We start from the raw sequence: 27,856 nt of genomic DNA on the forward strand, positions 1-27,856 counted from the left end.
TACACTTGAGGAAGCTAGCTGTGTTACTAGTGCTGCAGCCTCGACAACAGTGTAGGAGAGAGAGCAGTGATTGACAGTTTTCCCCAAACATTCTGCTACACTGTGCCATGGCTGCAGTGTTCCCGACACAGACAGCTTCCCCAAGTGTAAAGTCTGGTCTAATGCAGCATTTACTGGAATACTTTATAACCCCTAGTATACTTTTATACAGGGCCGGCTCCAGGTTTTGGTGGGCCCTTGGGCGACACAGCCTCAGCGGGCCCCTTTGTATAGTAAATCATGTGGCATCACTTTTAGAGGGTCTCTATCTCTGCATTCTGTGTAGGTATACAACTGTGTATTATATACTTATTATCCTCCTGTATGTGTGTGTATATATATCTCCATTCTGTGTAGGTATACAGCAGTGTATTATATACTTATTATCCCCCTGTATGAGTGTGTATATATATCTCCATTCTGTGTAGGTATACAGCAGTGTATTATATACACACTCATACAGGAGGAGGATAATAAGTATATAATACACTGCTGTATACCTACACAGAATGGAGATATATATACACACTCATACAGGGGGATAATAAGTATATAATACACTGCTGTATACCTACACAGAATTGAGAGATATATACACTCATACAGGAGGATAATAAGTATATAATACACTGCTGTATACCTACCCAGAATGGAGAAATATATATATATATATATATATATATATACACACACACTCATACAGGAGGGGGGATAATAAGTATATAATACACTGCTGTATACCTACACAGAATGGAGATATATATATATATTCTCCATTCTGTGTAGGTGATCAGCAGTGTATTATATACTTATTATAATGCACTGCTGATCACCTACACTAAATGGAGAGTAAAAAAAATAGCAATACAACAGTGGATTTATTGCATATTGTGACTCCCCCATGGAAAGTAAAGGGGAAAATCTGCAATAAATCCACTGCAGCAGATATGCCACAGGTGACCCTACCTTCCTACTCCCAGCACACACAGACAGATACTCATACACAACACCTGCATAGACTTACACACACAGCACACATATGCATGTATACTCAGTCACACATACACTCACCTCTGTATCTGTCAGTCCTGTTACATCTTCTCCCTCTGCCTGGGCCGCTGTGGAGGGGTCAGGAGACCCAGGAATACAGGAGGGGGCAGGGAAGCACAGCACAGGCAGCACTGTGGGGAGGCTTCTGGGCCCTGACCTGCTGTTTGGCCTCTACAGGCTGCCGTGCAGTGAGCCCCGCCCCCCTCTCCTCTGGTCCGACGCTGAGAGACTGAGGCCTGGAGGAGCCACAATATGCTTTCAGTGGCTCACCAGCGCCCCCCTCATCCCTGCGCCCGGCTCATCCCCCCTCCCCCCACAGCCTCAGGTACTGATGTGTGCGCTCACAGCACAGCACCACAGCAATGTGTGTCAGTGTGTGAGCGCAGTGAGAGGGGAGGGAGAGGGGAAGAGATGGTGTGGGCAAGTGCAGGGGGGCCCCTTGAGGCACTGTGGGCCCCGGCACTTGCCCGAGTATGCCTGGTGCTGACGCCGGCCCTGCTTTTATATGCATAGGCTATGTAGATATTTAGGATGTGCATTCACATGGTGTATGTGCTGAACATGACATAAAAGCATGATATGAACAGAGGTCATGCCATTTGTAGCTCTGTTGAACTTTCTATGGTTGTCCCGGGATCTAAAAGTGTATTACCTATTTTGCTCCCTGCTCCTCATCTGGGTCCAACATGGCTTCCCACCTGATTGAAAAGGGGGTGGGCTGTGTCGTTGTGACATGTACTTGTGGCTGTACGGTGCTGGCAAGTTTCCCCTTCTTAGCACAAAAACAGCAGATACTTAAAGGGGTTATCCAGCGCTACAAAAACATAGCCACTTTTCCACCTACTGTTGTCTCCAGTTCAGGTGCAGATTGCAATTAAGCTCCAATTTATTTCAATGGAACTGAGTTTCAAAACCCCACCCAAACTGGAGACAACAGTAGGGGGAAAGTGGCCATATTTTTGTAGCGCTGCATAACCCCTTTAAACAGAATTTTCTGATATTTTATTTTAATTTTTGTACATTATTATGGGAGCAGCCATCGTGCTGTTTTAATGGCATTTAGAGAGACACTTTACAGCAAGCCCCGTGGACCACAGACAACAATAGATAGGGCCTGTCCCATTCAGATGCTTGTGGGCATGCTCATTCTATGCTATATTGTGTGCCTCTGTTATCTATATACTGGTGTCACCTGTCACTGTACTCCTGTCTGTGTTATCTATATACTGGTGTTACCTGTCACTTTACTCCTGCCTGTTATCTATATACTGGTGTCACCTGTCACTGTACTCCTGTCTGTGTTATCTATATACTGGTGTTACCTGTCACTTTACTCCTGCCTGTTATCTATATACTGGTGTCACCTCTCACTGTACTCCTGTCTGTGTTATCTATATACTGGTGTCACCTATCACTGTACTCCTGTCTGTGTTATCTATTTACTGGTGTCACCTTTCACTGTACTCCGATCTGTGACAAGGAGGACACCACTGGGAAAATATCTGTTCAGAACAGAAAATCTCGTCTTGGTTTTAGGCCTAGTGGTAAGAATAAAAACTGCAAAATTTCAGGATTATTTTATAATATAGAAAATAGTAAAATGTAAAAAACATTCTCAAAAGATATGTAGGATAACATAAATCTTGATTTAAACAATAGATAATTTTTTTTTTAAAAGACATATTCCCTTTAAGCCCATGCCTGGAGTAGATTACATGTCATACTTGCCAAGAGTCATGATATCTGCCAGGACAGTCACGGAAATTGAATTACAAATGTGGGTAGGATAGAAACTTATTGGGGGGTTCAGAGGAGTAGAATACTGGTAGATGAAAAAATGTTCCCACAGAGTCTTCTCCAGACAAACAAGTAATTTAAAGTAAATGACAGGCATGGTAGACAGGTAAGTATAGATAAAACTTAGCTTTTAATAAATATAAATGAGTAAAAGAAATAGAATAAAAGATAGAGATAGTGAGATAGATAATATGCCACAGTAACTTATCTATCTATCTATTTATGAACTGTATAGCCTTTACAGAAGTATCCTCTAGGGCGGTATGCAATCATAGATTTTGTCAATGGTTCTGAACCACACTATCTCAGGTGGAATGCTTTTGACCCTATGTTGTCCTCCAACGCATTTCCCCCAATAAATGGCGTTGGGTTCCTCAGGGAGTAAATGGGTCAGCTTCACTGGGATGCAGTGCAGGCTAGTGGATCGGTAGGCTGATCACTGGTAAGCTTGGCTAGGCTCCCCATCTATTCAAGATTCCCTGGTGCCAGTTGTATATTCTGTATATGTATTAGCAGATGTCAGTTGAGTATGTTTCATGGTGGTAGATTTAGATGTAAGTACAGACTTTACAGGTAGGATTGTTTGGCAAGGATGCTTTGTACAGATAATGTGCAGTGGTGCCCTTGCTGCCTCTGTATCCAGTCAGAGTACCTTATAGTGAAGGATGTAAAGGTACTTGTTTATATGTAGCAGTCTCTATGGGGTGGCTGTTGTGGGAAATGTTAGTGCGGAAGGCGCACTGGCTGTGCGATGGCGTCTTGGCTGTGGGATGGCGTCTTAGCTGTGGCGAGCTTCTATTCCTTTTACTCATTTATATTTATTAAAAGACAAGTTAGATCTATACTTACCTGTCAGTTACGGCTGTCATTTACTTTACTTACTCGTCAATGGGCAAGGGCATTTTGGGGTTATTCCTGGCCATTTGGGGTGTGGTCTTTGGAGGCTGGTCTATGCTTTTGAATGAATCTGAATGTTGTGTTATATAGTACCATTGAAAAAGTTAGTTACAAACTCTGATCTTGAGAAACATGGCTGCTGAGGTGTATGAGGACTTCCCGCAGCAGTGTTCATGTTATTTAGCTGCATATAAGGATCTGATATATGTGGGCAACCAGATTTTTATCATATTCACAGGTTAACTTGTAGCTGTAATAGGGTCCTCTATTTATAGTACTGGCAGAAGTCCCTAGGGGGTCCCCCTTAGACACCGAGGCCTGGTTGTAACTGCTACCTCTGTGTCCCTTATAGTATAGAAGGGGGACCTTCAGCTCTCTAACGGATGCAGAACTACAATTCCCATGATGCCTGAACAGCTAAAGCTTCGGCTTTGGCTGTCAAGACATAAGGGGAATTGCAGTTTTGCACTAGCTGAAGCTTTGCAGCTGAAGGTTCCGCATCCCTGCTCTATTGTAAAGTTCCTTGCCTGTCTTTGGAGCTCTGTATCTGTAACCTGGACCCCTGTAAATGTTTAGTATCATGTGAATCAGCACAGAGTTTCTAAACCATTAGATGAAAAAGCTACTGTAATATTTACCTGGAGATTATATGATACAGTTAATGGATGTAATCTTCATCCCAGAGGCTTTCTCTATCTATCAGCGCGCAGTCCCTGTGGCTCTGGGAAGACACACAAGGCTGCTCCACCTGTTTTACAGCGAGTTCTGGCAGAGATCTGTCATGGTGTTTGATTAATGTAAAATTAGTCAATTTGCGGTTTCGGTGAACAGGAAAGTAAATAGTAGATTATTAATCCCAGGGTTGCCTGCAGGGTAAACACTGGGCTTATTCATTACCCGCTCTTTCTGACTTTTGCAAAACTACAACTCCCAGCATGCTCGCACTGTGGTTTTTGCACTAGCTGGAGCCTCAGGTATAGATGGAACTTCGATTATGATCTGACCATAAGTGACTATGCGAGAATGGTGTTGGTGGTTTTTCTGTTCTAGAAACTATACTGGAATCTAATTAGTTGTTACAGGCAACTGCTCATCTGTCTTTCTCATAGCACTCAGTAATACCGGGGGTCTGACCTCCGTACCCCACAGCGAACACCATATTAGCCTGCATCTCCATTTTATTTTATTTTTTTTTTTTTAGATAAAGCCGTGGGCAGGGCATGTGACCTGCGGCTCTATTCATTTCTGTGGAGCAGTCAGAAAGAGCCGAGTGCTCTTATCTATGGGCTCCACAGTGAATGAATGGAGCCATTGGAGAGAGCTCAAAACAAAGGAGCCGCAGTCCGATATGGAGGTCAGATCCCTTTAACAAAAATGGTTGCCCCATTTATGGCTGTAGGGTAGAATTACGGCAATTTTTTGTTGCTAATAGCGACCATTCACACGTCAGCCTTTATTTTACCAGAGCAAAGTGAAACATGAAAGCTGAGTTGTGATTGGTTGCTACAAAGAATTTTACTGTAAGACCATCCGCTGAATCTCCCCCATAAGGTTAAAGACGTCCGGCGAAAATTTTTATTAAAGTATTGTACTGCCCCCCAAAAGTTATACAAATCACCAATATACACTTATTACAGGAAATGCTTACAAAGTGCATTTTTCCCTGCACTTTCTACTGCATCAAGGCTTCACTTCCTGGATAACATGGTGATGTCACTTCCTGGATAAAATGGTGATGTCACTTCCTGGATAACATGGTGATGTCACGACCCGACTCCCAGAGCTGTGCGGGCTGTGGCTGCTGGCGAGGATGATGGCAGAGGGATGCTCAGTGTCCCTTCAGTGCCCTGTGTCCCTCAGTGTCCCCCTGCCATCATCCTCTCCAGCAGCCACAGCCCGCACAGCTCTGGGAGTCGGGTCGTGACATCACCATGTTATCCAGGAAGTGACATCATCATCAGTGATTTGTATAACTTTTGGGGGGGGCAATACAATACTTTAATAATCATTTTAGCTGGACTTCTCCTTTAACTGCATTGAAGGTGGGTTTAACACCATGTTCACACTTGTATTTAAAGACTCTTATGTTAAATGGAAATGAACATATGAAAAGCAAAAATAGAACAGTAGCCTGTAGCAACCAATGAAATGGCTTTTTATATTGCAAAAAATCAGCTTTGCCTGTCATAGGAACTATACAGAACAGCTATTTATTTAGTTTCCCCTCTTAAGAAATGAAAACTGGACTGTGATTGGTTGCTATGGGTTAGAAAGACCTTTACCCATAGCAACCAATGGGCTGGCTGCTTTCGCTTTCCCAAGGGCCTCTGAAAAAAATAAAATCTGATTGGTTGCCACAGTCAACTGAGCAAACTAATCACAGCGCAGCTTTCATTTTACCTGCTGCCCTTGCAAAATGAAAGCTGTGGTGTTATTGGTTGCCATGGGCATCGCCCTTCACCAATGAGCGAGCGGTGATGCGGTCACGTGACCTTATAATAAGGACAAGTTATTCTACGCCCAGCTACTATCCTATAACTCCCGCCCCCTGACGGCCTTCAGCTGTCCGTGCATGGCGGGAATTGTATTTCAACCACTGGTTTTGTTTCTGTCCCTGTATAAAACCCCGCAGTGTGTGTGTCACCATCACGCGGTGAAGATGTCTGCAGGTGACAGGGCTTTTACCACACGGTCCTGAGTGACACAGATCAGCTGATCCTAAAACTACAAGATCCATCATGCAATGCGGGCAGCGTCAGATCCCGACCATAGAGAGACTTGTGTAGCTATAGAAAGGCTGCAATCGTGTCCGGGCGCCGTTCCGGGCTGTCGGCTGATAAGTCACCTGTCTGCCCTCCCGCCTACTTCCGGGTTGTCGCCGCCTACTGACGTCACCGCATCCGGGTCCTGCCGGGAGCCTCTGTGGTGACGTGTTGTTATGACAGGAGGCGAAGTTCAGAGCAGCTGAGGCAGCGGCAGGTGAGACGGCAGTGTGTGTAATATAGAGAGAGGAGGGTGCCTGATATACAGAGAGCAGTGTGTGTGTAATATACAGAGAGCAGTGTGTGTGTAATATACAGAGCAGTGTGTGTGATATACAGAGAGCAGTGTGTGTGTGTAATATACAGAGCAGTGTGTGTGTGTAATATACAGAGCAGTGTGTGTGTGTAATATACAGAGCAGTGTGTGTGTAATATACAGAGCAGTGTGTGTGTGTGTGTAATATACAGAGCAGTGTGTGTGTGTGATATACAGAGAGCAGTGTGTGTGTGTGATATACAGAGAGCAGTGTGTGTGTGTGATATACAGAGAGCAGTGTGTGTGTGTGATATACAGAGAGCTGTGTGTGTGTGATATACAGAGAGCAGTGTGTGTGTGATATACAGAGAGCAGTGTGTGTGTGATATACAGAGAGCAGTGTGTGTGTGATATACAGAGGGCAGTGTGTGTGTGTGTAATATACAGAGAGCAGTGTGTGTGTGATATACAGAGGGCAGTGTGTGTGTGTGTGTAATATACAGAGAGCAGTGTGTGTGTGTGATATACAGAGAGCAGTGTGTGTGTGTGATATACAGAGAGCAGTGTGTGTGTGATATACAGAGAGCAGTGTGTGTGTGATATACAGAGAGCAGTGTGTGTGTGATATACAGAGAGCAGTGTGTGTGTGATATACAGAGGGCAGTGTGTGTGTGTGTGTGTAATATACAGAGCAGTGTGTGTGTGATATACAGAGGGCAGTGTGTGTGTAATATACAGAGGGCAGTGTGTGTGTGATATACAGAGGGCAGTGTGTGTGATATACAGAGGGCAGTGTGTGTGATATACAGAGGGCAGTGTGTGTGTGTGTTATACAGAGAGCAGTGTGTGTGTGATATACAGAGGGCAGTGTGTGTGTGTGTGTGATATACAGAGAGCAGTGTGTGTGTGTGATATACAGAGAGCAGTGTGTGTGTGTGATATACAGAGAGCAGTGTGTGTGTGTGATATACAGAGAGCAGTGTGTGTGATATACAGAGAGCAGTGTGTGTGTGTGTGATATACAGAGAGCAGTGTGTGTGTGTGATATACAGAGAGCAGTGTGTGTGTGTGATATACAGAGAGCAGTGTGTGTGTGTGATATACAGAGAGCAGTGTGTGTGTGTGATATACAGAGAGCAGTGTGTGTGTGTGATATACAGAGAGCAGTGTGTGTGTGTGATATACAGAGAGCAGTGTGTGTGTGTGTGTGATATACAGAGAGCAGTGTGTGTGTGTGATATACAGAGAGCAGTGTGTGTGATATACAGAGAGCAGTGTGTGTGTGTGTGATATACAGAGAGCAGTGTGTGTGTGTGATATACAGAGAGCAGTGTGTGTGTGTGATATACAGAGAGCAGTGTGTGTGTGTGATATACAGAGAGCAGTGTGTGTGTGTGATATACAGAGAGCAGTGTGTGATATACAGAGAGCAGTGTGTGTGTGTGATATACAGAGAGCAGTGTGTGTGTGTGATATACAGAGAGCAGTGTGTGTGTGTGATATACAGAGAGCAGTGTGTGTGTGTGATATACAGAGAGCAGTGTGTGTGTGTGATATACAGAGAGCAGTGTGTGTGTGTGATATACAGAGAGCAGTGTGTGTGTGTGATATACAGAGAGCAGTGTGTGTGTGTGATATACAGAGAGCAGTGTGTGTGTGTGATATACAGAGAGCAGTGTGTGTGTGTGATATACAGAGAGCAGTGTGTGTGTGTGATATACAGAGAGCTGTGTGTGTGTGTGATATACAGAGAGCTGTGTGTGTGATATACAGAGAGCAGTGTGTGTGTGTGATATACAGAGAGCAGTGTGTGTGTGTGATATACAGAGAGCAGTGTGTGTGTGTGATATACAGAGAGCAGTGTGTGTGTGTGATATACAGAGAGCAGTGTGTGTGTGATATACAGAGAGCAGTGTGTGTGATATACAGAGAGCAGTGTGTGTGATATACAGAGAGCAGTGTGTGTGTGTGATATACAGAGAGCAGTGTGTGTGTGTGTGATATACAGAGAGCAGTGTGTGTGTGTGATATACAGAGAGCAGTGTGTGTGTGTGATATACAGAGAGCAGTGTGTGTGTGTGTGATATACAGAGAGCAGTGTGTGTGTGTGTGATATACAGAGAGCAGTGTGTGTGTGTGTGATATACAGAGAGCAGTGTGTGTGTGTGAGTGATACACAGAGAGCAGTGTGTGTGTGTGAGATACACAGAGAGCAGTGTGTGTGTTGTGGTATACTGAGACTGTAGCTTATATACAGGAGAGACTGTGCGTCATGTATGGAGTGCCTGATATATACAGAGACTGTGCCTCCTATACAGAGAGGAGGAGACAGCGCCCAACGTGGAGAGACTGCCTTATATACAAGGGCGACTGTACCTTTTGTATACAGGTGAGACTCCATCTCATATACAGAGAGGGATGTGCTTTATATACAGAGGAGACTGTGACTTACACACACAGAGATTGCATCTTTATATGTAGAAGACTGTGCCTTATATACAGAGCAGACTGTATAATATGGAGGTGTATGTCAGTCTTGTGTGTTGGAGCTGATGCCTTTATGAGGAGGGCCCCACTGTCTGTGCTCTGTGTGCTGGAGATGATGCCTATATGATGTAAGCCCCAGTATCTGTGCTCTGTGTGCTGGAGATGATGCCTATATGATGTAAGCCCCAGTATCTGTGCTCTGTGCTCTGTGTGCTGGAGATGATGCCTGTATGATGTAAGCCCCAGTATCTGTGCTCTGTGTGCTGGAGATGATGCCTGTATGATGTAAGCCCCAGTATCTGTGCTTTGTGTGCTGGAGATGATGCCTATATGATGTAAGCCCCAGTATCTGTGCTCTGTGTGCTGGAGATGATGCCTGTATGATGTAAGCCCTGCTATCTGTGCTTTGTGTGCTGGAGATGATGCCTATATGATGTAAGCCCCGCTATCTGTACTCTGTGTGCTGGAGATGATGCCTATATGATGTAAGCCCCGCTATCTGTACCCTGTGTGCTGGAGATGATGCCTATATGATGTAAGCCCCGCTATCTGTGCTCTGTGTGCTGGAGATGGGTGTTGTAGTAGTAGAGGATGATCGCTGGTTCATCCTATGTAAAGTAGCTGGTTATATCCCCATATAGCTGTGTGACTGGAGGGGCTTGGTAATGGATGTATTATCACCCAGCTTTCCTAGTAGAGAATATGACTGAGAGATGTTGTAGTGGAGGTGAGTGAGTTGGTGTAGCAGAGCTGTATGTGTATCATGGCTGCCTGTCACTAGTCTTCTCCCTGTAGTGGAGGAGAGTGAGTTGGTATAGCAGAGCTGTATGTGTATCATGGCTGCCTGTCACTAGTCTTCTCCCTGTAGTGGAGGAGAGTGAGTTGGTATAGCAGAGCTGTATGTGTATCATGGCTGCCTGTCACTAGTCTTCTCCCTGTAGTGGAGGTGAGTGAGTTGGTGTAGCAGAGCTGTATGTGTATCATGGCTGCCTGTCACTAGTCTTCTCCCTGTAGTGGAGGTAAGTGAGTTGGTGTAGCAGAGCTGTATGTGTATCATGGCTGCCTGTCACTAGTCTTCTCCCTGTAGTGGAGGAGAGTGAGTTGGTGTAGCAGAGCTGTATGTGTATCATGGCTGCCTGTCACCTGTCTTCTCCTTGATAATAACAATACATTGGTCTCTGGAGACCATTACCAGGTCCCTTCAACTTACATCCTGTCATGGATGAGATGGAGCAAGAAGACCCCACCCCGTCACTGGACACAGGGCCAGAGCTGGGCGTCCTGGGGACCCTCCCCACCTTATACAGTCTGCTGGTGTCCCGAATCCTCCAGGTCAGTACTCTGTACATAGGGCAGCCCCACAATACCTTGCATTGTACTGAGGATTATGGGGCGGCCAGTGATCTGCATTCAGCCTGCTGACATCACTGGCCCAGCAGTCATCGGTGTCAGTGGGTGGGGGGCAAAGCCAGTGGGGGATCATATAATGTCTGCTGTGAATTGTCACACGTCTCCATACAGATTATATAGCACTGGTGTCAGGAGGGCTCCGGGAGTGCTGTCAGGGAGGCTTCTTCAAACTGGTATCGGCTACAAATATACAGAGTGTAACAATTGTGAGAGTGTGCACACACTGCCCCGACATCTGCCAAGCCAGAGAGGGCTCTTCAAAGGCTATGGACACCATCCCTAAGAAAAGAGTGAATTTCACATTCTGGTATCTTATTGGTTGTGTCACGATTTTTTTAACGATTTATTCATCTAAACGCTGATCATTATAAAAACCAAATTGTTGCTTCAAAATCTGTGGTATTCCTCCTCTCCCTCGGACTCAGTAAATCCCATATGATCTGCTCTCCCTGATGACTTGGATGCTTTCTTGCTGCTTCTCACTTACCTGCTGTGTAACGGATTACTCTCCATGTATAATAATTGTCAAAGAACACAATGTTACTGGATATTCCATCATATGGGGCTATTGATCTTTTTATATCTGGTGGCAAAATCGAAAACTACCTTCCCTGTGGTGACCTGTGGGTATAGCATTGTATGAAAGGGAGGGGGCTTGTCCGATTTGGCTAGTGCCAAAGTGCAGCCGGTGTGACCTCTGTTCTATCATACTCTGACCAGGTGTGGACTGTGCGCTCAGTCCTATAGCAGATATCACTCCCACCCCCTTCCCCACCAGCTAGCTAGCTCTTCCCTGTCATACTCTGTACAGATTAGTTGGCCGCCATAGGACTGTGTATGGCGTAACTTTCCTTGCGTTGGTTTCGTAATTCCTGGATATGTTTATTTTAGAGCAGAGACCTCCGCACCCCAACCTGTTGCTCTGTAGCTGATTTGTTTCCACAACTCCCAGCACTCTGGCTCTGAATGTAATGTGTATTAGTTTGGGAATTCAGTTCCTTATTACATGACTCTCTGTAACCCGTCGGCGTTGCCCTATAGTAGCAGGGCAACAAAGGGGGCACAGCAGAAGCTCCTTGCATTCATTTGAGATGCTAAAGAAATATGAAAAGACTTAGGTCTCCATCACATACTGTCTCTAGTATAGGACCCATTGTTTCCTATACGGCAGTGCACATGACCGTGGAGTCCAGATTCCATGCATTTTCTAGGAATCCTGTTTGCAGAAAGAAAAATATTTAGTGCATTCAATTATATGATTCGTATAAGTGGTCCAGGAGCCAGGTGGAAGCCGTGTGATGGAGGTGTAGTATAATGATATGGCATTGCTTTCAAATATGTAGTGATCAGGTTGCTTAGACCCTTGCTTATCCTTATAATAAAAAGGCCCCATCCCCTGAACTGACCTTACGCTTATTGAAGGTCCCAGCTGTCATCCATCCCCACTGCTGTTTCCTGCAGTGGTCTTCAGCCTGTGACTGTCAAGCTGTTGCATAACTACAACTTTCAGCATGCACAGCACAGATGAACGGTCGCAGGTTGGAGACTGCTGCCATGTTAAATACAGGACATGAAATGAGTCTGGAGTTGACGCTATATTACTGCATCACTCCTCTTCCTTTAGATGCATGTTACTTAGTGGCTCTGTCCCTGTCCATATAGATGGATGTTCCTCAGTAGCTCTGTCCCTGTCCATATATATGATGTTCCTTAGTGGCTCTGTCGATGTCCATATATATGATGTTCCTTAGTGGCTCTGTCGATGTCCATATAGATCTATGTTCCTCAGTAGCTCTGTCCCTGTCCATATAGATGGATGTTCCTTAGTGGCTCTGCCCATGTCCATATAGATGGATGTTCCTCAGTAGCTCTGTCCCGGTCCATATAGATGGATGTTACTTAGTGGCTCTGTCGATGTCCATATAGATCTATGTTCCTCAGTAGCTCTGTCCCTGTCCATATAGATGGATGTTCCTTAGTGGCTCTGCCCATGTCCATATAGATGGATGTTCCTCAGTAGCTCTGTCCCGGTCCATATAGATGGATGTTCCTTAGTGGCTCTGTCCATATATATGGATGTTCCTTAGTGGCTCTGTCCATGTCCATATAGATGGATGTTCCTCAGTAGCTCTGTCCCTGTCCATATAGATCTATGTTCCTTAGTGGCTCTGTCCCTGTCCATATAGATGGATGTTCCTTAGTGGCTCTGTCCATGTCCATATAGATGGATGTTCCTCAGTAGCTCTGTCCCTGTCCATATATATGGATGTTCCTTAGTGGCTCTGTCCATGTCCATATAGATTGATGTTCCTCAGTAGCTCTGTCCCTGTCCATATAGATCTATGTTCCTTAGTGGCTCTGTCCCTGTCCATATAGATGGATGTTCCTTAGTGGCTCTGTCCATGTCCATATAGATCTATGTTCCTTAGTGCTCCTGTCTGTCTGTATAGCTGTATGTTCCTTAGTGGCTCTGTCTGTCCATATAGATGGATGTTCCTTAGTGGCTCTGTCCATGTCCATATAGATCTATGTTCCTTAGTGGCTCTGTCCATGTCCATATAGATGGATGTTCCTTAGTGGCTCTGTCTGTCCATATAGATGGATGTTCCTTAGTGGCTCTGTCCATGTCCATATAGATCTATGTTCCTTAGTGGCTCTGTCCATGTCCATATAGATCTATGTTCCTTAGTGCTCCTGTCTGTCTGTATAGCTGTATGTTCCTTAGTGGCTCTGTCTGTCCATATAGATCTATGTTCCTTAGTGGCTCTGTTGATGTTGCAGATGGTGTCGTCTCTGCCTGAAGACCTCCAGCCCGGGCCGGATTTCTATGGCGTACACTGGGAGCCAGTCATCTTCACCTTCTTATTGGGACTTCTGTCCTTCTTTATTTTCTTCTGGAGGACATGTCTGTCGGTGAGTGCTCTTCCCATATTGAGTATTGTCTTCCCTAAGGTGACACTACTGTGTTGTTTTCAGTCAGAGGACGCTTCTTCTCTTATAAATGAAAGGAGTTTACTGCACTTAGCGCTATAGAATTATTATCATTATTTTGTAATGTGTATATTGTGCAGATACATAACTGAAAAAGTGCAGGGGTGTTCCCCCCATATGCATACAGACACAGTATCTGGATAGAAGTGTGTAAGATGAGAATACCCTGTACACCGTGGGGCTGGTTATTTGTCTCCGGTCTGGAGCGCTCCCTGTTACACACTGCATTAATCTGGAGGCTTTTCTTAGCAATCCTCTAATCTTATTTGCAGTGTTCCCTTTCGCTGGCAGGCCGCCCCTCACACCCTGACCTTTGAGTGCAGTCATGGTAGATGCATGTGTCAGGGGACATGTAGCAGTAACACGTATGATCTCTTTTCTTGCAGGTAAAGAGCAGAATGTACCAAGGTAATGCTTCTCCTGATTGAGTGTATATGTTATGTATGTCTGCTGTGTGTTTGTGTGTTGGCAGATCCTGTTCCTTTTTTTCTTTACTTTGTGCCTCTGACCTTGAGTACAGTATTACAATGCTGCATCAGCAGAAGGATCCTAGGAGAGGCGCTGCAGCCTCTCCAGTGTTTACTTCAGCTCCTACTTGCAAACACTGTACTATTTGTATTGGCGGTGTAAGGTATTACAGCACTGTGCCACCCAGACTTCTTGTAAGAAGAAAAATTGGAAGGATATATATCTCAGCGGCACACTATGTTTTACCTGCAAATTCTATGTCTGTGTCACTTTCTGGGGAGATCAGGGAAGCTTGCTTTAGGGCCCTATTTCTTGGAAAGAATAGCTGTCAAATTATGCAGATATCTTCCCGTGTAATAGAACCGACAAACAAGCAAGCACTCACACGTCAGCTGATCGCAGTCTTTTAACCTGCCAAAAAAATGATGATGTTGGCTCCACATCTCCATGTAATAAGTAATGTCCGGCAGATGGCTGATTAAAGCAAAAGGCTGCACGAACGTCACTAGCAATATTAGTGTAGCCCTGGACACATAATAATCAAGCCATGTAATAGGGAGCGCTGATGTAGCAGATCAGTACTTGCTTACCCTGTGGATAGGGCTGGCTAATAGTGGACACTTTGCCTGCCTGCTCTCCTGGATCACTACAAACACACTGTTAGCTGTAAGTGTCCATTTTGTGTTGTACGCCCAGCTACTTCTCACTTCACAGGAGGACCAGGAGGGTGCACAGGGAAATTTAAGGACCTCCCGATATCACTTTATTCATATCAGTCGAGCAGATGCTAGAGATGGCATTGCTTTTGCAGTGCACAGCAAATAGCCTGGGAGGGAGATTTTATAGTCGCCTTCACTTTGGGAACATAAAGTTTTTAGTTAAAGTGTAACTGTCATTTAAATATAATTTTTCAGAAAACAATAAATATCAGTATTACAAGCGATTTTAAGAAACTCTGTAATAGGTTTTATTTTGCAAAAGAGTTTCCTTCTGTACTAAAAAAGCTCTTATTTATTTATTTATTTTTAAACCTTCCCCTCGATTCAGAAGCAGGATTTCTGTGTCCATTATGCTCTATGGAGAGGGTAGGGGGCTGAGAGGAGTGAGTGAGCACAGAGGAGAGAAATAGCAGTCCTGCACAGCCCAACACCGTGCAGTCTTCTCTCAGCAAGTTCCTAGATAAGCACTGACCTTTCTGACCTTTGAATCCAGCATTTTAGGTGCCCAGACAGTCTACAAACAGCAGACCTTCATGCCTCTTCTTCCTGCTCACTCATCTCCCTCAGCCCCTCCCCCCTCCATAGGATATAATGGACACAGCAGAACCCGTCTTCACTTTGCTTCTCTGTAATGAAGACTAGAGATGAGCGAACCTGGAGCATGCTCGAGTCGATCCGAACTTTCGGGCATTTGATTAGCGGTGGCTGCTGAAGTTGGATAAAGCCCTAAGGCTATGTGGAAAACATGGATATAGTCATTGGCTGTATCCATGTTTTCCAGATTTATCCAAGTTCAGCAGCCACCACTAATCAAATGCCGAACGTTTGGGTTCGGATCGACTCGAACCCGAACTCGGTTCACTCATCTCTAATGAAGACAGATTTGACAGATAAGAAGTGGAGGGGGGGAAGACTTGGAAACTGCTTTTTGAGTATAGAAAGAGGATTTTTTTTGCCTAATAAAACCTATTACAGAGTTTTTTTTTAAATCGCCTGTACTATTGATTTCTGCGCAAAAAAAAAACCCATAACAGTTTACACTTTAATGAATGTACATTAGAGAAATTCCTATCTTCACTTGCTCAAATGGTTTCATGAATTGACTGTGACCATTCCCTCTGCTGCGTATGTCACAGAATTGTTTTATTACTGAGCACAGTGTATGGACCGTCTGCAGTAAGCTCCCAATATTGGCTGCTTATGGAGTACTGTCCACATTCATTATATGGGTAGGGAAACAAAACTGTACTACTAACTGCACCCAGACTTTTCCTCTTAAGCACAATCTATTACACTGCATCTCCTTTCATTACGGCATCACAGTTCACCGTTCCCTTCTGTAACCACAGCTCTTCCACCTGCCCTGATATCCGATGAGCTATAGCAGCTGTGCCTATGATGTGGGAACGCAACACAAAGTTACCTCTCCAAACCGCAGCTTCTCACTACAAAACTGAGCACATGTCATTATTGCAGACTGTGCAGAAGTTTAGTATTTTCAAAATGTGAACTTTATTACAGTTCTGTGGCAGTGAAAACCTTATCCCAACTTCGTCATTTTGAGACATCTTGAATTTACAGGCCTGAAGCCTTAGGCTGTACTTCTGAGAGTGTTTGATGTGCACTTCTGATTCCCGTCAGATGCAGTGTTGTCATGAAGATATTGATGGTTACTAACACTATTGGGTCAGCACAGATAAATGACATTCATGAGAATGGTGATGGATTTGTTGTCACCAGGATCTTTCTTTCAAGAGATCTCTTGCCGATTTCACATTTTCCCTTAGCACTGAAGCACCTTTTAGCTTTTTCATCTCCCGTTTCATGACCGGAATCACAATATGTGTTAAAACTTTCTTCCAGTGAATGAAAAGCAGCTTGCGGAGAAGATTGCGGCGCTGATGAAAGAGAAGAGCGAAGCACTGGAGAAAATATCAGAGTTTGAGCAAAAGGTAAATTGATGAAACAGCGTGATCCGACATGGAGGAAGCTTTGATGTCAGCTGCTAGTCATTGACTTTTTGATATTCTCCAGATAAAAGAGGCAAAGGAGTCTGAAGGCAAGACACAGCAGAAGAGCTCAACCCTGCAGGAAGAGGCCGCCGCGCTGAAGGTAACTGCAGCTTCTCTTGTGTCTGCCTTGGCAGGTCTTCATCCAGTCCCATTGTATATAGTACTTCCAAGTTCAGTGCTATGGACAGTTACACAACCCTTCAGCAGATCGTCATGTTTTATTGCCTAGTCTACCTTTATTATAGTATTTGGAGCACCCTTTTTCCCTATTGATATAACCATTTTAGAGATTTTTTTCTTACTCTGTTTAATATTAAAGGGGTTATCCAGCGCTACAAAAACATGGCCACTTCCCCCTACTGTTCTCTCCAGTTTAGGTGGGGTTTTGAAACTCTGTTCCATTGAAGTAAATGGAGCTTAATTGCAAACTGCACCTAAACTGGAGACAACAGTAGGGGGAAAAGTGGCCATGTTTTTGTAGCACTGGATAACCCCTTTAACCCCTTAAGGTCAAAGCCTATTTTCGTTTTTTGCGCTTTTGCTTATTCCATTTTAAGTTTAAAAGTCCATAGCGCTTGCATTTTTTCACCTAGAGACGTATATGAGCGCTTATTTTTTGCGAAACCAATTGTACTTTGCAATGACAGGCATTATTTTTCCATAACATATGCTGCGAAACCGGAAAAAAATCATTTGCGCTGTCAAATTAAAAAAACAAACAAATTTGTTTTGATTTCGGGGAGTTTTGCATTTACGCCGTTCGCCCTATGGTAAAACTGACTTGTTATGCATGTTCCTCAAGTCGTTACGATTACTATGATATATAACATGTATAACTTATATTGTATCGGATGGCCTGTAAAAAATTCAAACCATTGTTAACAAATATACGTTCCTTAAAATCGCTCCATTCCCAGGCTTATAGCGCTTTTATCCTTTGGTCTATGGGGCTGTGTGAGGTGTCAGTTTTTGCGCCATGATGTGTTCTTTCTATCGGTACCTTGATTGCGCATATACGACTTTTTGATCGTTTTTTATTACATTTTTTCTGGATTTGATGCGACCAAAAATGCGCAATTTTGCACTTTGGAATTTTTTTGCGCTGATGCCGTTTACCGTGCGAGATCAGGAATGTGATTAATTAATAGTTCGGGCGATTACTAAATATGTTTATTTATTTATTTATTAATTTATATTTATAAAATGGGAAAAGGGGGGTGATTTGGACTTTTATTAGGGGAGGGGATTTTTTATTAATAAAAACACTTTTTTACTTACTGTAACTAGAAGCCCCCCTGGGGGACTTGTATATAGACAGCACTGATCTCTCATAGAGATCAATGCTGTGTATACACACAGCAAAGATCGATTAGATCGGTCATAGATTACTATGGCCTGCTGCAGGCCATAGCAATCTATTGCCGAGCCGGGATCAGCGTCATTCCGACGCTGAGGCCCGGCACGGGCAGAAGAATGGATCTCCCCCCCCCCCCCCCGCGATCGGGGGGGAGACCCGTCCCACTAGACACCAGGGACGTGAGGTCTGAAGCCTCTAAGTGCAGCTGTCAGGTTTGACAGCTGCACTTAGACCCGCGCCGGCTAATAGAGGCACTGCCCGGCTGCACGTGTCAGCCGGGATCAGCGCCGTTCAGAGCGGGGTCCCGGCGGGACCCCGCTCTGAACACCCCGAGCGGCACCATGACGTATCAGATACGTCATGGGTCGCTAAGGGGTTAAACACTGTTAAAGGGCTTATCTAGAATTAGAAAGAAAAAAAATCTACTTAGAGCTCCACCCCTTTCCTCGGGTTGTGTGTGGTATTACAACTCTACTCCAATTACTTCAGAAGAGCTGAGTAGCCACACCCAAACTGAAGACAACTGGATGAAAGCTTCTATGTTTTTCTAATCCTGACTAACCCCCTTATAAATATCATGGCAAATCTTTATAGAATCGATGTATATGTTTTTGTTTTTTTTTTTGTAGTAAGCTTCCCGTAATTGTGGCTTATTACGCTCTGCATCTGTGCAGCTGATTTGGAGCTCCATATCAGAAAAATGGAGCTCTGGCCTCTAAAGATTCGCTAGGGAATGAATAGGCACAAAATTTAAGTTAATAAATTATAACTGTGATCTAGGGTGATGCCTTGGCTTTCTTTCTGTGATACAGGAAGGAAGCAATGTTTATAGTGTAGATGTTACTAGTACTTTGTAGAATTATATCCACTAGAATGAGAACAGATGTAGACGCTTTTGCTTTCTTGTTTCAGGTGACTATTAAGGAGATGAAAAACAACAACAAGCAGTTAGACGCCAAAATGAGGAACTTGTTAAAAGAAGTAGAGGCTCAGAAGGAGCAGAACAAGAGGAAGCAGGAAATGGTGAGTAGAGGATGCGCTGCCACCTTCACCTCTCTGGTGAGACATTGCTGAGTGACATCACCAGTCTTGCCTGTCTGCTTGGATTGTTTTTGAGTTACCATTGGAGGGAAGACTGTCATCAGTAATATATGTATGGTAATTGTCACACTTGTTCATACAGATCTATGAAGGGCAGAAATCCATAGAGCAACTGAAGGAGCAGTTTGTGCAGAACTCTGCAGAGCTCTCAGAGGTAAGTTCCATTTTTGGTGACTAAAAAACAGATAATATAATTAACTGAGGATTTCTTATCAATACGTTACCTTATTTTAGTAATCTGTTTTCACTTCTCGTAGTAGGGCAGCTGGACCTAATGGGGGACATTTATGAAGACCGGCGTACTCGTACGCCAGTCTTACATAAGGGCCCTATTCCACCGGACGATTATCATTAACGATCTCAAACGACCGCTATTGCGAAAGACCTGAAAACGTTCACTCATTTCCATGGAACGATAATCATTACTTATGATCGTATTTGCGATAGTTTTTCTTCGCTATTGCGTTCACATCTACTGCGAACGACTAAACGACGTCTTATTCAATGCAAACGATTTGCGAACATTTTACGAACGAGCAACGATAAAAATAGGTCCAGGTCTTATAAAGCGATCAACGATTTCTCGTTCGGTCGTTAATCGTTAACTGCATTTCAACCGAACGATTATAGTTTAGATTCGAACAATTTAACGATAATCTGAACGATAATCGTCCGGTGGAATAGGGCCCTAAGGCTTGGCCCCCAATATCCCTGCCGGATTCACTAAGAGGTGTACGCTTGTTAGTGAATTCAGCTTGACCACCTGAGCAGGTGTAGATTTCTGCCATCAGTGATTAATGTTCACCAATAAGTTTAGTACTTTGCACTATTTTTTGTATTGCTTTATACTTTACTTTTTTATTATTTGTTAAATTATTTAGAATTGATTAGATTTTTTGGTGAAAATCATAAATTTGATTTTCACAAAAAATGATTGCGGCTGGGCATCGTGGTGCGATGTTAGGCGGGCGGTAAGGTGCAGGGCGGGCGGCGCGGTACAGTTCAGTGCACCCCCGATCCTGCTGTATAGCTCCAGGACCCGCAGCGATGCTATCATCTTATCCTGCAGTCCCTGCAGCCTCCTCCAGACACTGGGGACCTGCATGTGTGGCCGAGAGGGGAACGCGTGCCACTCCTGCCCCAGTCACCCCCCCCCCCCAAGTACCCCTCAATCACAACCAGTCTGCCTCAGTCACCTCAAGCTGCCCCAGTCAACTCCCAGCTGCCCCAGTCACCCTCAGTCTGCCCCAGTCACCCCTCATCTATACCTGTACTACTACTACACTCCTCATCTATACCTATACTACTACTACACCCCTCATCTTTACATGTAGTACTACACCCCACATCTATACCTGTACTACTACTACACCCCTTATCTGTACCTGTACTACTACTACACCCCTCATCTATACCTGTACTACTACTATTACTAATCCCCTCGTGTACCTGTACTACTACTAATCCCTTCATCTTTACCTGTACTACTACTACTACACCCCTTATTCACTATACCTCCACTACTACACCCTACCTAGATGGAGGCACAAAGAAGATCTCCTATACTATATGGGGTCAGAGAGTGGCACATATTTGGGAAACCTACTTATATTTTCTTGTGACATTTTTTCTAATTTTTAATTTCACTGTCTATATAATAAAATAATCCTGAAATCTTTCTGTTTTGTCTGTGGTGAAGAGGCGGCTGCAATTAAGTGATCTATACAGCATTTGCAGCAACATGTGACGCCAGTAGATAGATAGCAGCTCCCTGAGGAAGCCCCCCTTCAAAGGGCTCAGTAATGTTTCACATTTATCTCAAGGGGACCGACTCTGTCTTTTGTTCGTTTTCCAGAGGCTTACCGTAAAGCAGGTCACTAAAAGCAGCTTGAACAAGATGGCCGCCTCCATAACCAATAGAAACAGATTAGAATAAAAGAACAAGTTTTAGTATTCTAATCGGTAAAAAGTCTAGACAGCACATGCTCTTTAACAATGTGACCCGGCCGATCCAACCAGTGAAAAATATGGCTGTATTTCTTTATTTGTAGACGTTAGAGACACCCCGCCTCCCCCCTTTATTATGCTCATCTGCCCAATGATGAACTTGCAACATGTGGTCAGCTATTACTCAGGACTGTCCTAACTGCACAGGGCATAGTCTGCTGGGACATATATGTACAGATCAGTGGAAGGTGGGGGTTGTTTGTGATGAAATAGCAATTGGTTGTTCAGCAGCTCATATGAAGCAGAAAACTTTTACAGCCACTGCTTTTATTTTTTCTGACTTTTTTTCTGTTTTTCATATATCTTTATCTCTTATTTTAGCTACAAATTGCATTAAATGAGGCAAAAATGAAAGAGCAGAAGGTTCGCAATGATCTCCGGATTTTGCAAGAAGAGAATTCCCGGCTAAAGGACAGGAAGGAGCAGGTATTTCTGGGATTTGTCTCATCGTCTTCTGCATCATGATTTTTGTTCTGAACAGTTAGATATGCAGCCATTTTTTATGTATTGTGGTTCTACATATGATGCTTTTGAGAAGACTATGACTTTCTTGTAGTGATTATACTGCATGACATCTCCCTACGATCACTTTTCTGCAGTGCATTGGTATAACTCCTCCAGCCTGCTGTGTCAGTGTCATTATCCGTCTACTAGTGCAATCACTATTAAGTATCTGCAAGATCGTTTTCTTCCATTGTATTTGGGTAAGCTTCATTTCCTTGAAAGAGATTCATTGCCGTGTTTTGTTTTAGCTGCTGAAAGAAGCCGACGGATGGAGCGAGAGACAGCGGGAGCTCGATCAGCATATCCAGCTCCAGCAGAAATCCCACAAAGATCTAGAGGAAGCTCTAGCCTACAAAGAAAATGAAATTGAGGTAAAAGGTTTCCTTTAATTTAAAGGGGTATTACGGTTTCGGCAAATGTTATTGAGGCGGTGTACAACTTCTCTGCCCTTTCATTCTTATTGAATAGGATTCATTCTAATTGAATAGGATTCATCCTTCATGATTTACTCCAGCTTGTTACAGTACAACTCTCATGTTCTTAGGTCCTGACTAACTGCATCATGCAGCTGAAGCAGCTGGAAGAGGATTCTGATACTAGTGACAATAGCAGCTGGCAGATAGCTGGAGATGGGGAGATGGAAAATGGAGAAGTACCAGGTGAATATCCTCTTTTATGAACAAAATGTAACTGCACAGCATGGGTTTCACAGTTTTTGTGCAAGTAATTTATATTGTGGAGATGGTGTATGCCTAAGAGCCCGCACCATCACACACCAAATAATACACATCAAATATGCTTCACATACGTTTACAAATAAAAGAAACACTTTTTAAATTCACACATATTTTGGAAAAGATTTATTTTTAACACCTTTTGAAAATATCTTTAAGCCCAGAATAGACTTCTCCTAAATGGGTTAATGACTCAATGATCCACACTGTGCAGTATATATGACTTTTGCTATGTTTATCACTAGGTTTATGCTGACATAAATGAAGGCAGTATAAACTAATGACAGAAATGCTGAAAAACTATGTATTGCTTACATAATTCTCTTCAGTTGTTCTCTTGATATGCAGGAGAATGGGCTTTAGGCCGCGCCACTAACTGATTGATTGAGAGCTTTCTATTCATACACAGTATATTTAGACCAATGCCAGAGTGTGCTGGTACTCATGAATATCCAGGACTACTGAGCATGCACACATAAGGGAGAGAACTAGTTATTGCCCTTGTTATTCAGGAGGATTTCTCAGAATCAGCTTCATGGAACAATGAAAGTTATACGTCATTCTGTTTAGCTTTTCTGTCACTAGATTATCCTGGCCTTAGATAGGGCAGCATAAACCGATTGCTAGTCTCTTTGATGATTTATGTTGTGTATATTTTGTACCTTGCCATAAGCTCAGTGTGTCCATTTATTTCCAGAGAAACGTAAAGAAAAGATGAAGATGCAAATTAAGCAGATGATGGACGTTTCAAGGGTAAGGCTGCTTCCTACATGTCTCGTGTAGGGGCTTTCCTTCTGTAAACTATAGATTATGTTTTGTTGTTCCTCTACATCAATTATCACAATGTACAGATTTTATTTTAGTCTTAAAGGGATTATCTAAAAAATATTTTTGTCTTTTTATATTCTGATTTCCTATATTTTTGTTTCTCCTGTATTCCTCCTCTTTTAGGTCAAAACTATGCTGACGATCATCGAGGAAGAGAAAGATTTGTATCAACGAAAACTCACCGATGAGATTTCTGCACGGCACGACCTGGAAGGTGTGAAGAGAAATAACCATAAATTGTAATGGAAAAATGTGTGAGAAATAGATTTGGTGTACGGGGGCTCTATGTTCTTAGCTGAGAGGCAGAATGAGCATGCATGTAAAAATCCACAGCATGCGCTGCTTTTTTTTCCCCTGCCATCTAGTTCTATTTTACTTTTTATTTTGTGGATTTTCTTTACCTAGTTGGAGCCAAAAATTTGCTACATATAAACTTGACCTGACATGTTGAAAAATTCTCACATCTTGTCTTAATTTTAGTTTTTTTTTATAAAAAAAGGGGGAAGGGTCATACCCCTTTCAATAAAAAGGCAATATATGTTCCTAAAATGTTATCCAAAATAGATTGCACATGCTGCTATTTACAGCTTTATCCTCAGTAAACTAACACTTGAACATTTTCCGTCTCTTTCGTATCCAGAACAAATAAAGCAGCTGCAGCACGACACCAGCTCCCTGCAGTCCGACAGGACGCGACTGGACAACGAGTGCAAAACACTGCGCCAGAAAGTGGAGATTCTCACTGAGCTTTACCAGCAGAAAGAAATGGCGCTGCAGAAGTAAATACTATTATTAGTAATAGCTGTAACAAACCCCTTGTTGCATTACACTTCCTTGTTGTATTAAACTTCCTATACCTTCAGTAAGATGCGCTAAATCTGAATCCAGTGATGAGGCCTGATATGAGATCTAGGACTTTGTCATTCCAGACTTCTTCATGGAATGGGAACACTTGGTTGCAGAACGAGACTAAACAAATGGCAAATTTATTCAACTCTGGCTCAGCCAATCTTACAGTAGATTTGCTTAATTCTAATTTCAATTCTAGGCGTATACACAGAAGTTTATATAGGGCTGTGTTTTCATGTTTGCATGCGGAATTGGCAACGTCTTCCGACTATCATTGAAGAAATTGGAGCGTACGGGAACATATTCCAAATGCAAATATGGTAACACATCCTATGGCCTTGGTTTTCTTTTGGTAGTCGTCTAGAAACAAACACACACCTTCATAAAGGCACCTGGCACAGCAACCACCGTGCAAGTGTGGCTGTTTCTAGAATTGCTGCAGTATGCAGAGACAGTATGCATTATGTGCACTGCCGCTGTGTATTCTTGACTGTAGGCAATTCCTAGGACGGGATCCCTACCTATCTCACATTTATGAGGGACAACAATTTTAAAGGGGTTTTCCCTCGAAGGACATTCATCACCTATCTGCATAATAATTTTTGAGGGCTGGAACAGTAAGAGCCAGAATACTGAGATCTTCACCGTAATATGAACAGTGGTCCTTTACCCACCTGGGCTGCATTTAACTTTATGGGACTGGTGGAGATAGCTAAATACAGCAATTGGCTATTTTTAGAAGTCCCATACAAAATAGATGGGGCATCTGGATCATTAGGGTCCTCAAATCTCTGTCGGTTAGAGAGCGATAACTTTTTTTAATTTCTTTTCAGAAAACTGACCCAGGAAGAATATGAGAGGCAAGAAAAAGAGCAGAAGTTATCTGTGGCTGATGAAAAAGCCATCCTCGCCAGCGAAGAAGTAAAAATATACAAGTACGCTCTCCACTTTATCACAAGTGTTAGTTCTGGCTTCTAGCTGCTCTCTAGCTGTTGTCCATGTTGTTGCTGCTTATATGGTCTTGAAAATAAGCCCAGTTGCTCATCTTGGGCATCAGTGAATTTGGCTATAAATATGGTGGACATATCAAGCACTTTTTGTATGTGTCTGATAGATATTTCCTACATGTTTGTGGAGCAAGAAATTATCAGCTGGACACCAGAGGGGCAGACCTACACATGGTTTACTTACTTAGGTTTTAAGGATCTTGATGTGTTCTGCTGACAGTAACATTCCTGCTTCAATGAACCCCACAGGCAGCGTATTCAAGAAATGGAAGAGGAACTGCAAAAAACTGAGAGATCCTTTAAGAATCAGGTAATGTTTTTTATGCATGGCTTAGCTGTATTTACAATGTAGAGATGCTGTATACATAAGTTGGCTTACATCTGTCTCCCCCACCTCTGTATGAACACCATGACCAATAATTTAAGACCCTGCCCATAAGAGCTTACACTCTACAAGACAGAGGACACTGCCCATATGAGCTTACACTCTACAGGAGAGACGACACTGCCTATAAGTGCTTACTCTCTACAGGAGAGAGGGGGCCCTACTAGCCATAGAAGCTTGCACTCTACATGAAAGAGGGCCCTGCCCTTAGGAGCTTGCACTCTACAAGACAGAGGGCACTGCCCATATGAGCTTACAATCTACAGGAGAGACGACACTGCCTATAAGAGCTTACTCTCTACAGGAGAGAGGGGGCCCTACTAGCCATAGAAGCTTGCACTCTACATGAAAGAGGGCCCTGCCCTTAGGAGCTTGCACTCTACAAGACAGAGGGCACTGCCCATGTGAGCTTACAATCTACAGGAGAGACGACACTGCCTATAAGAGCTTACTCTCTACAGGAGAGAGGGGGTCCTACTAACAATAGAAGCTTACACTCCATAGGAGAGAGGACCCTACCCATAGGAGCTTACACTCTACAGGAGAGAGGACCCTGCCCATAAGAGCTTACACTCTACAGGAGAGAGGACACTGCCCTTAGGAGCTCACACTCTACAGGAGATTATAGTAGGAGCATAAATGATGTGAATGGGGCTTTACTCATTACTTTTTAATGCAGTTTCTGATTTTTTTTTCCCCCTTTTATTTCAATTTTAAGATTGCAAGCCATGAAAAAAAGGCTCATGAAAACTGGGTGAGTACAAGAAAAAGTCATTTGTATGTTATGCACGGCTGTTCTGACACAAAGCAAACGATTGATGCTGTTCATGCCGATAATCTGTTTTTCTTTGATTTTATTTTCACCAGCTCACCGCTCGCACAGCTGAAAGGACTTTGGCAGAGGAGAAACGGGAGTGTGCAAACTTAAGGCAAAAGTGAGTCTGTCCACTAACATGCAGTATAAGGCTGGGTTCACACTATGTATATTTGAGGCTGTATTTGTGAGGCTGTATAGCAACCAAAACCAGGAGTGGATTGAAAACACAGAAAGGCTATGTTCACATAATGTTGTAATTGAGTGGATGGCCGTCATTTAATGGCAAATATTTGCTGTTATTTTAAAACAACGGCTGTTATATTGAAATAATGGCAGTTATTTACCGTTATATGACGGCCATCCACTCAATTTCAACATTGTGTGAACAGATCCTTTCTGTGTTTTCAATCCACTCCTGGTTTTGGTTGCTATGAGGACCTGACTTGAGGACCAAATACAGCCTGAAATATACGTAGTGTGAACCCAGCCTAAGATATATACTGGTATAATGTACTGCAGATTTTAGGAGGCCGAGTTCCATAAAAAGGAGAGGCCTATTTATCTTGGACGCTCTGCTGTATGGATAAGGGGGAAAAGATGGAGTAAGAAAACCTATGAGACCTCTCCCCTCGTATCATAGACTTCTGTGTTCAGATCTCTGCTTTCTAGACTCCTGCATATTATAGTGAGTGACGGAGTTAGGGTGAAGGGAGTGCGATATTGGTTATATCTGCAGTTGGACTGATAGGCTTTTGTACTTTTACCTGTTTCTGTGATTTTAGTCAACAATAACAATTTCCCTATAATTCCTTCTGTATTCCTGCTTACAGATTAATTGAAGTAAACCAAAGGATCGCAGCTCTGCAGAGACCATCCATAGTAAAACCAACTCCAGGAAGACCTGACCACCAGCCCCCACCAAGGAGAGGTACAAGCTGTTCTCCCGACAACTCCCAACTTTCTGTGCTGATTCATTTCACTAGGGGGAGTTTCAAGTATGTGCTATGCTTTGTGCAGCCCCTAGACAGACATACTTTTATAACTTCAAGGAGGATCTGTCCGCTATGTCCGATTTACTAAATACTTGTATTCCTCACAGAATTATCATGGTGCATCATTTCTTAGAACTTTGTTTTGTGTTATTCTGTTGTTGTTCCTCCCGCAAATGTATAAATAAACTCAGTGTTACCATTTCCACTTGTCAATAGGAGTTTTGCACTCCGTGCTAATGTTTAGTCAGTGCTGAAAGTTTGACCGTGCTGGGACAGACCCCTTGATAAGGGGAATAGTAGCACCTAGTTGTCAATTTATCTATACATAGGAACGGTATCATGCGGTTGTCTAAATAAAAAGATAAATAGATTTGTTGTTTTATGAAA

At 43.3% G+C, this 27,856-nt stretch overlaps 1 protein-coding gene across 2 annotated transcripts in view; it reads left to right on the forward strand.

Moving 5' to 3' along the window:
* MIA3 (MIA SH3 domain ER export factor 3) overlaps positions 1–27,856 on the forward strand; it is a 58,814-nt gene that overhangs the window by 22,580 nt on the left and 8,378 nt on the right. For both annotated transcript variants that reach the window (XM_069954599.1, XM_069954600.1), the window contains exons 7-23: positions 13,480–13,611; positions 14,076–14,097; positions 16,740–16,828; positions 16,911–16,988; positions 19,158–19,268; positions 19,429–19,500; positions 21,675–21,779; positions 22,106–22,228; positions 22,402–22,516; positions 23,289–23,344; positions 23,543–23,633; positions 24,060–24,198; positions 25,102–25,203; positions 25,525–25,585; positions 26,379–26,414; positions 26,528–26,595; positions 27,308–27,405. In XM_069954599.1, coding sequence (XP_069810700.1) covers positions 13,480–13,611; positions 14,076–14,097; positions 16,740–16,828; positions 16,911–16,988; positions 19,158–19,268; positions 19,429–19,500; positions 21,675–21,779; positions 22,106–22,228; positions 22,402–22,516; positions 23,289–23,344; positions 23,543–23,633; positions 24,060–24,198; positions 25,102–25,203; positions 25,525–25,585; positions 26,379–26,414; positions 26,528–26,595; positions 27,308–27,405 — 1,498 coding nt within the window. The remainder of the gene's footprint in view (positions 1–13,479; positions 13,612–14,075; positions 14,098–16,739; positions 16,829–16,910; positions 16,989–19,157; positions 19,269–19,428; positions 19,501–21,674; positions 21,780–22,105; positions 22,229–22,401; positions 22,517–23,288; positions 23,345–23,542; positions 23,634–24,059; positions 24,199–25,101; positions 25,204–25,524; positions 25,586–26,378; positions 26,415–26,527; positions 26,596–27,307; positions 27,406–27,856) is intronic.

This window comes from Dendropsophus ebraccatus, chromosome 15, assembly GCF_027789765.1.
Source record: "Dendropsophus ebraccatus isolate aDenEbr1 chromosome 15, aDenEbr1.pat, whole genome shotgun sequence".
Classification (NCBI taxonomy): Eukaryota; Metazoa; Chordata; class Amphibia; order Anura; family Hylidae; genus Dendropsophus; species Dendropsophus ebraccatus.